General features: G+C 41.0%; 2 protein-coding genes across 2 annotated transcripts; one reads left to right on the top strand and one right to left on the bottom strand.

Moving 5' to 3' along the window:
• Window positions 1–769: 769 nt before the first annotated feature.
• ora1 (olfactory receptor class A related 1) lies at window positions 770–1,711 on the bottom strand. Its single transcript, XM_030092257.1, has one exon. It carries the CDS (start codon window positions 1,709–1,711, stop codon window positions 770–772), a length of 942 nt encoding a protein of 313 aa, XP_029948117.1.
• A 3,378-nt stretch (window positions 1,712–5,089) lies between these two features.
• Window positions 5,090–5,990, top strand: LOC115388814 (olfactory receptor class A-like protein 1). Its single transcript, XM_075410417.1, is given in 5 exon segments — window positions 5,090–5,118; window positions 5,120–5,306; window positions 5,309–5,552; window positions 5,555–5,854; window positions 5,857–5,990. Coding segments are annotated over 5 exon segments (894 nt in total).
• Window positions 5,991–10,298: the final 4,308 nt, after the last annotated feature.

The raw sequence follows: 10,298 nt of genomic DNA, 5'->3' as shown, positions 1-10,298 counted from the left end.
AAAATAAAAATAACAACATAAAACATGAAGGTGTAAAAAAAAACATACCAACATGTATTTACTCACAGCAATAACTTCCAAAATACATGGAAACACATGCAAGGCTACACACACAGAGCAGGACTAAGGAATAGTTTGATGTTTGCCAAGAGCTATATATTACTTTGGCATTGTTGACCCTTAGCTGTATATTCTATATCCCAAAATGACAGTCCGCAGGCAGAGAGAGAATGATGGGGCTGCAAAGGAACGGCTAACATTTTCTTCGCTTCCAGTCAGACTAAGAAAGACAGCGAGTTTCTGATGAAAGTAAAGCTCAAAGACGGTGACACATTCAATAGGAGTAGCTTTGTGTAATTTGGGACTTTGACATAAAAGACTTTCTTGAACCAGGTTTTAATTTTTCATTCATGGACTGCAGCAGAATTGCATTGTAAGATGGCAAACACCAGAAGAAGACCTGCTCTCCATGCAGATAAGGACAGTTCAATCGGAGGTAATGAAAATGTAATGATTCCCAATCATTGTTGCAGTGAAGAAAACAGGATTTGTGCAAGTCAATTTCTGCCAACTGTCCAAGCATAACTTGCAGACGGACTCCCTTGAAGTAATTTTTCAACTGGTTTAACTGGTGGATTGAAAGAATTATAACAATGACTGATTCTTAAAAAAACTGTTATTTGTTAACTGAGAAAACCAAATTGCACTCAAAGGATAATGTCTTGGAAAAAAAGGTGAGTCTGCACAACAAGTCAAGATAGAGGCAGAGTCATTTGTCATTTGATTCTTGAGTGTCCACTGACGGCAGGTCTTGCTCAGCTGCACACACTATCTTCGCCTTGACTTTCTTGTTAGTAGAAATGATAAAATAGGGACTGAGAAAGGCGTAGCAGGACGAGAAGAACACCCTCATGTCGGCTACCACTGGGGACACCTTTGCTACTGTCAGCATATAGATCCAGATGACATTGTCGATCCCAAAGAAGACCACATAAAGGACAACCAGGGTCAGAACTGTTCTGGCTGCCCTGGTCTCCGCCCCGCTGCCCTGAGGCCGACGGATGCTTCTCACCTGGTTGCTGTGGCGGTGAAGAAGCAGCAGGATGTAACCACTAGAGCCGACCATCAGAGCAACAAAGGCAAAATCTCTTCCAGATACAGCCACCCCGTTAATCACATAGGACAGGCTGTCTCGAAAGTCCACGTGGCAGAAGCCCAGGTTGAGGGTAAAGGCTGGGACAGTGCCATTACGTGGAGCCATCGAGAAGAAGGGGGCTGCAATACAAATGGCCATATTGAGGAACCACAGTCCTGCAAAGGTGGGGAGAACCAGCGATGGAAGCGCAGGCTTTAATCTGGACAGACAAGGTCCAGCAGGGGCAATAGTCACTGCCTGAAACACACTGAGCATGCAGGTGATGCAAACTGACAAAGCTCGGCCAATGCGGTAGGCGTAGATCACCACCTTACACCCAGGATCATTCAGCAGGTCCTTCATCCCGAACACAGTCATTGTCTGAGGGACACAGCGGGTCAGTAACAACATCAGGTTGGCTAGAGCCAGGTGGCATAGGATCATGTCCACTGGAAGGAGCTTGGACTCACTGTAAATGATATGGGCATATGCCAACAGCACCACTGCGTTCCCCAAGATGCCCAGACCTGTTTGCAAGAAGAAGGACACTCCTTTGATGGTCACACACAGATCCATGACGACAAAGCCTGCACAGATCAGGATTTGAAAAGCAGACAGAAAATCAGATCTGTTCAAACTCTCTCTGTATGACATAAATCTTCCAAGTTGGCAACATCAAATTACAGAAAAACAGATACCGTGAATGTAATTGTGTCATCCATCATGCTCACCTGAAGTCACAGACAACCACTGAAGCCTGTTGTGAGTTAAAAGCCGAACAGCTTGTGCAACTACAATTTATAATCCTCGATGCCCCTCAAGGCCATTGGCCGAGATTACGTTGCTCAGCCCACATATTGGCAAATTAACACAACTAAGAAAACTAACTTAGAAAGTCTCAGAGGACAAGCACAGCATAAACACATTTAATCAAACAGCAGGCACCTGTATGGGTGTTAACACAGTTTGGGCTCTGTGTATTATTCCTGTTCAAATTAACATTAGGATATCTTTAATTAACAAGCTCCTATTGCTGGTGATGAGGGACGAAATCCAAAGTCCTCACTGTATTCAAATGTTTTCATAAAGCCAATATGAAGCATCTGTAATCTGAATTGATTAAAAATAAATGATGGTAATAACTTTAAGGATTATAGCTGGCTATGAATGTTTTCCCAGACACTATTTGCCTGCTTTGCATACTTAAGTCCCAGTCACATACCCAAAATTTAAATACTTCCAAGATAAAGATTCTTTATCGAAGATATGATTCCCCGAAAAAGTGTGCACACAAAATCTAGCATCTATAAAATCAACTCAGGATAACTGGACAGAGCATCACAGCATGTAAGAAACTTTTAAAATCAAATCAGTGTGTTTTTCAGATACGCCTCACACTGTGGCATTGACTTTCTCTCCAACTGAAAAACTAAGTAGAAAAATATTTTCTCATCCACCGAAAAACAAAACAAAAAAAACCCAACATTTTTTCCACCGTTTAATTTTGCAAAATAATTAATCATTGTTTAAAGGGTGTGAGCTGCTTATGGTCATATTGATTAATTACTTATGTAAATCCTTAACTTGAGTGGAATTCTCGTCATTTAAATGCACGTCACTGTTCAGCATCAACTGAGAGAAAGACCACACATCACACTTTGGAAATATTCTAATTCTATTCCCCCGTGGTGCTGAAAAACACATTGAAGCAACCCCTGTGGAGACAACAGTGTGCAGTTATTGTTGATGTAAAATCAGCCTGATGATGCCTTGAATGAGCCATCAAGAGGCCTTCATATGCACAGCTGGTGCTTCATTGTGTGCTCCGTTCCTCCTTCATGTCCTGGGAGCATGTTAAAAGACGCAGAGGAACAAGACAATTAACCATATAACAATGCATGTCTGTACTAATTGGGGGCATAGGGACAATCAGCTATTATTCATTTATGCTGGAACTCTCAGTACAGACTCACACTTCAAGATAAGTTTGAAATGCACACTTAGGCTTGCTGGTAATCTCAACAGCAGCACATAGTAAATGTGCCAGTAAATCTACTCAACGCTGGACCATTCTTCTTGTTTTTTTTTTTTTTTATTTTATTCAGGTGCAAAATACAGATAGCGGATAGAAGCTGTTGTTTGCAAGGCTTGTTTCCTCTGGGGAGGATGTCTCAGAATAAATCATCATAGGATTTTTTTTTTTTTCATTTCCTTGTGTGTTTTTATACATGTTTACATGTTCAGAGAGCTAATTAAAATGGCAAGTTCAAGCTTGTCCTTCTCAGGGGGATGCAACATGTACTACGTGCTACATTGTAAGTTTAAAGCTCTTTCCATGACAGTTCTTTTACTTTATCGCTTATGTATGCACAACATTATTATTTTTTAAAGACTTACTTATGTTACAATAATGTCCTCAGAGATGAAGCGTAGCTATATATATTACATAGGTCATGTTTAAATAGATAATTTCTTGGAATTAATCGTAGTTTCTGTGCTTGTTTGAATGTATGTGACTTGAAATGTACATTAATAAATGTATACATGCACAGAGTAAGCCTATGATGTTGCATGTATAATAAGAATTCACAGAATGTACAGTTGATACTGCTGTTTAAGATACTAAAGACTATTTTCACTCAGTGGAGTGCATTTACATCCCGTCTGAGGTCTTAAAATGAATGTTTCCTTTCACTCAAGTCAGTTGAGAACGATATCACTTCCTAACATTTTGCACCTTTACTGATGAGGGCAACAGCTTTGACTTCTATCACTGTGCTGGTTAATCTGTCCAACAGCAAAACTCATCAAATCTACAAACCACTGATTATTCTGAGGTACCCGTTTGTACTTTCCTCCAGTTCACTCATTTGTAAAGATGAGCTGAAATCAAGAAAGTCAAGAGAATTCCATCCATCCATCATACTGTAAGGGTAACCAATTTTAATTCTGGATCATATTTGGAACATTTCATGAAAAGGGCTTTTAATTTCAATAGAGGACAAACCTCGTGTTCTTATGAAGTATGAGCCTAATATTAATTCCTGCTTTTCTGCAGTGGAACATGCTGCAGTTAAATCATGTTCTCTACACACCCATTTGTCCATACAACAGCCTCCCAGTTTAGGTTTAATTCAATTTTTAGAACTTTTATGGCTTTGGATGAGTTACACAGTCATAAATTGGATGCGATGTCCCACTTTACGAATGAAAAGTGCCGGTGATCTATCGCGCAGACTGAGAGGATCGTCCCTTGGCTTTTATTTTGTTTCATCTCTCTCCACTGGAGGACACTGTGGCGTTGGTATCTGGCTAACCAGCACAGGGACTCCTTTAATAGATGGTGGCTTTTAAAATTGATAGCAGAAGTGAAAAATAGAAAAGTAATGTCAAGGGATTTATAAGAAAACATAAACAGGATCAGTAGTTAGAAAACATATCGAGCACGATAGTCTCAGTGAAAAAGTGACATTGAAAAATTATTTTTAATTCTTTTTTTTGATAAACATGGGACTAATAAATATGGGCTTGTCTTTGAGAGCGTTTTTGTTCCTGCTGGTTAGCTCTTTGTACCTTGAATTTTTTTTTCTTTCAGCGTCATCCTGTGTGTCTGAACACAAGTGAGGCTGCAGACGCAGCCATCAGAATTGATCTCAAGTAATTGGAGGCTGAGGGAAGAAGAGTCAATGGACCATGCAAAATAGATCCAACAGTCATTACCTGTTTGCAAGTATAAGGACACAAACAACCTGACTGCTTCAAGAGAGAGGGGATCACAGCGAGTCATTTACAAGGTTCACTTAGGATCTCACAAGCTTTGACTTTTTCTCAGGTACGTGTGAAAACACTCTCCAAGGATTTTTCTGACTTTTCTGATCATCTTGGTGCACCTATCATGACTCATTCTGCAGTAGTTTTTTTCTTTCACCGCCGTCACGGGTGTTTGCTGGTGGGATGCTCTATCTGTCCCTCACAGTTGTGGGATTTCACCGCGTTCCTCCTGTTGCTCTATCGGGAGAATTGGCTCCTCGCAGCTGATGCAACCGTCCTGCACCTGGCCTGCGTCAACCTGCTGGTGGATGGCGTTAGATGTCTGCTGGAGACGCTCGCCTCCTTCCATTTGGCCGACGTTTTTGGTGACACAAGCTGTAAAGCTGTGTTTTTTTTTTTTTAGTTTACAGGACATCATGCGCCCTCTCAGTCTGGCTCACCATCCTTCTGAGCGCCTACCAGTGCTTGAGCATTGCACTTCCCGGATCATACTGGGTTTCTGTCTGCACTTTCGTATCCCACTATCTGTCCTTTGTGCTTCTCCTCTTCTGGGCCCTGAGCACCTGCGTGACCGCGGCAGCCATACTGCTCTCCTTTGGTTCCAATGGCTGTGTTTTGGCCAATGATGCCATAAAAGCGCAATTCTGTCCAAACAGTCTAATGGTGCAGCCCGAGTGGGCAGAGATGTGGTGCCCATGGCCCTCGTGACCCTTGGGAGCCTGATTATCCTGGTCTTTCTTTAAAAGCACAGCCAGCAGGTGAAAGGACTTTGCAGCAGCAGCAGCGGGGGCGGTGCAGGTGGTGGGAGCAACCGAGCCGAGCAACAAGATGTGAAAGTTGTAGTGACTCTTGTGATCCCGTATTTGGTCCTCTTTGGGGTAGATAATGGTCTTTGGTTGTACGGCTTCACTGTTAGAAAAACCATGTGTTCCTTACTAATATCAGACTTATATTCTTTACATTGAATGCAGGACTAAATCCTCTGGTTATAACTTCACCTAACAGGAAGGTAAACGGCAGACTGAGGTGTTCAGGACAGCAGAAACCTGCATCGGAAAAAGCCACAAGTTTCTCTACCATGTGAGGCCAGGCAGGAAGGTTGATCGTTCACAGGTCTGCAGAGCAAGCCGATAACATTTTCCTAAAGCCTGGGTGATGTGTGGGTTACTTTGTCTTTGTAACAAGCTGGTAAATTACCTTATGTGTCTGAAGTGAGGATAATTATATGTTCATCACAGGGGCTGTGAGGAGATGGGGTACTCAATGTACTCTAATCATCAAATCTTTTATTAAACATTTCTTAAACCGCTTGACTCTTTGTCATTTCTACCTGCTTACAAGAACAGTCATGAGTCTTAATTTATTCACACCAATAGGCTAATAAGATCTGTAATCACTGGTGTGGTTCACACTACAATTGTCACGTAGGAAGATTTGGATGGTTGAAAGATCAAGATGATTGGAATACATGTGTACAGACTTTAATTAATCATTTGTTGTTACAAGAATGGGAAATACTCATCAGTCAACTGTAGTCATTTTTGTAGGTGTGGATTTAAAGATATTTTTTTTCCCTGCGTGTTCATGAGACAGATATGTTCTACTGCTAAAACTGACGACAGTTATTAGATTTATAGTGTCATCGCCTATAATTAAAGGAGAATAACACCCCTGCTACCCAGTACAAGTCTGAGCAAATCACTGCTGATCTTGCACTAAGATGTTTTGTTAGTTTATTCGTTACATTCCCTCCATCTTAATTGGGTGGAAGAATTATAGTTGGGTGACTTGGGGCTCAATGTAGCTGTCAAATTACTTCCAGCTGCCCATTTAGCTATAATTAAGGCTTTGAATAGAATCTGGGAAATGTCCCGTGCTAATGAGGCAGGTTAATTGTCCCACAGTGAATTGGTTAAAAACCTGATGGGAAAACTATATCCTTCAGAGAGAGAGAGAGAAAAAAAAGATGTTCATTACTTTGTGATAAATGACTTAATACAATGCTGGGAATGTATGTCTGAGTTCTCTGAGTGAAGCTACGGGATCCAGCGACTTTAGAGACACAGAAATACATCTTGGCACAAGCTCCAAAGAGTTTGCTGCGGATGTGGCAAAGTGGAAATTTAGGAGTCATTATGTAATTGCCATGTCTTGGAGAAGCAAGGGCAGAAAGACAGGGTAAGGACATAACAACCTCAGTGAGTGACAGTCCAAAAGACATAAAGTGGGGCCACTAGCACTCTGTGATCCCGCAATAACTCTAAAGTGCAATCAGTGCAGCGTTTTTCAACTGCTGTCGCAATGCAGGTAAGGAGGCGGAGAAGTCCTCTGTCGGTGCTTGTGCAGAACTGTTGCATTCACCACCAAATTGACATCAAAGGACAATCACGGGCGAATCTTTATATCACACACAGATATTCTCATTTATTTGAATAAAAAGCAAGAAAAAAATTAAAAAAGAAAACAAAACATCCCACAGCAACTATCAGAACGCTTAATCATGAGATTTTTTTTTCTTTCCTTTTATGCCAAAGCTCTCTTCAGATGACAAATTCCATGTGTCTTACTCTTCAAACCACTGAAATCTGATTGGCACTTTATACAGACTCCGGTGGAATGAAGGATAGAATACATGGACGTTTCATAAGAGCAGCGAGCGCGTTGATGCCTCTGGTGAGGAATCACTGGGAACGTTGACACTGATGTTTCTCTTCAATGCGTTCAATGATGTCATTCTTTCTCTCTCTGTCAGGAAAAAAAAAAAGTGGCGGATTAGTTGAAAGGAACAAATTCATGAAAGACAGGTTCCAGAGGAGTGTATGCTCAAGTCTCTGCCTGCATGAGAGAAAGGGTGTAAGGGAGGGTGTGCCAGACAGGCCTCTCCCTGCACAAGACGGGACCTGTTTCCACAGCTTTCCATCCTTCTGGAGCCTTTTTGAGCACGATGAATGCAAGGTACAGTTTTGTTCATAGAGGCTAAAGTCCTCTATTATTGCTTCACTCTTAAATTCTATGCAGGACATAATTCTGCACACTAATCTAAACTTGGACTCCAATAAATGTAAAGAAAATCCTTCAGTTCAACGGCTCAACTCACCTGTGTGACAAGGAAAAGTAAGGAAAAAAAAAAAAAAGAAAAGCACCATCTGGAAAAAAGACAACATAACACAAGTGAATGACAAAAAAAATCTACAAGCTTTTCAGTTCTTTTTTTTTTCCTGCTGGTTGTCAGACAAAATAAATAACACGAACCTGCACAATCAAGTTGTCTGGAGTGGTTGATAAAATAAAATCGCTGCGCTGCACTAAATATCCTCAGCCGGGCATCTCCTGCTGTCTCTGATTGTCAGTCTGTTTACCTGCACCAGGTACAGGCATTTTTGTCTCTTTCTCCACCAATGGCAAAGCAGGAACGAGCAAAAACCTCCCACTTTTCCTGCCTCGGAGCCCATCCACACCCTAATATAGTCCTTTTCACTCAAGACCTGAACATTAAACCAAAATCTCCTCCCCCCAACAGAAAGATTCACACAAACACAGCAACCACAATGTACAGCTTCTGCATAACAAACACAAGCACAGGCAGCAGACATGACTGAACAAAGACCCATTACCACCAATAAAATAATGATGATGAACAAAATCAAGCAAAAACGTAAAAAAATCCAATTAAATATCGACTAAATCAGTAGCTGTCTTCCAGATAAAACTATAACTTTGTAAATTCATTCCCTAAACAACCCTCTCATTGAAGTCTTTCTCCAGTTAAGAGAAATACAAGCTGACTCTGGAAACTAGAAACTTTGGAGCTTATTACAGTGGAGAAAAACGTATCAGTAATAAACACATCCTGGGGTACTTTCAGAACTTAAAATTTATGGAAATGACAGACGTAATAAGGCCTTTTTAAGTTTGCTGATACTGTCTTTGCCTTTCCTTCAAAGGGTTGTTTCTTTCGGCGTGTTGTTTGGGGGATTTATTCCCTTTTGAGCAAAGCTGCTGGTGGAGAATGCCATAGAAAACTGCACTTTTATGTAAATAAACTCATTTGGTATTTTTTTTTTTTAAAGTGCAGCGTAAATTGTGAAAAGATAAATGAATAAATACAAAAAAATGCATCTAGGAAGTGTCTCTGAATCACTAGTCCTCTTGAAATAAAATAAAACATTTGAATTAAGGCAACACGATGGCTCTGAACTTCACCTCAGAAAACCTGCAGGGAGGTGACCTGAGTAAAAGAGAGTTTTCTACTTATTCTTTCTTTACTTCTTGAGGTACAGAGTTGGCTATGTGTGACCCATTTCCTTGCATCCACCCGGTTTAACTGATTCCCGCAGACAGAGCGCACACACAGTCGTGTTTCAGCTTGCCTGGAATGCAGCGCTGCACCGAAGCGACGAGGCCTGTATTTAAAATGGTGAGAAGAAAAGTTACAGCGTTGAGGCAAAAGTTTGACTTGTTCTGTCTCAGCAAACACAGTTCATCTGTCCTCGATAATACACATGTCACAGAACGGGTTTAATGTCAGCATCAAACTGCAGGCTGTGAGGTTTATTAGCTGAATATAGTTCAAATGAATGGCCTGTAGGAAAAAGATATTCAAGTACTGGCTTGAAATTAAATTTGTCCTCTTTTTGAAGTTAGATGATCAGTATTTTTAATTAGAAACAAAAGCAGTTTTTACAAGCAACAAACAAATTAAGATTTCTAAAAAAACAGCTTCATTTTGCATTCAGTAGAAATTAAAATGAAAAAAAATATCTAAAGCAGAAGTAAGACTTGCGCATGTATATGTACACTGGTGCATTCATTGCTTTCTTCTGAGTTAAAATCCAGTCCAAACATGCAAAATATTACATACACATGAGCAAAAAGAGGGGAAAAAAAAGATCATTTATGCACTCTCCGAAGTGGCACCAGAAATGAAACGACAAGCAACACTATCTATGGAATCCACTGGTGTGTATACGCCTGTCTCCGGTGCATCAAGTGAGGACACAGAGTGTAGAGAAGGTTGGGTGGGGGTGGGGTATAGCTGGAGGCCCCGGGGCAGCAGCCTGCTGCAACTCCGCCACTCTCAGGTAAGATATGCGCTGCTGTGCTGAGACTTGAAAGACATTCAAGATGCACTGCTCCTTGTTTGGCAGCGTATTACTCTGCAAGGAAAAAGAGGGTGAGAATAAGGAGTGGGAAAAGAAAATGTTGGATCGCTGTGTTGTAGGAGAAAACTGCACAAACAGGCATGGATATGTCATATGAACTTCTGAGAAATGACTGAATGCGAATCATCTTTCGGCAAAAAGTCGGGGATTCCAGTTTGAATTGGCTGAAATGAAAGAGGAAACCTGCCCTGACATGAACTGAAGCATCAGTAGGCGCTACGTCAGTATTC

Source organism: Salarias fasciatus, chromosome 5 (genome assembly GCF_902148845.1).
Source record: "Salarias fasciatus chromosome 5, fSalaFa1.1, whole genome shotgun sequence".
NCBI lineage: Eukaryota > Metazoa > Chordata > Actinopteri > Blenniiformes > Blenniidae > Salarias > Salarias fasciatus.
Note: the sequence above shows the minus strand (reverse complement) of the source record. Positions and strands in the feature narration are given on the sequence as shown.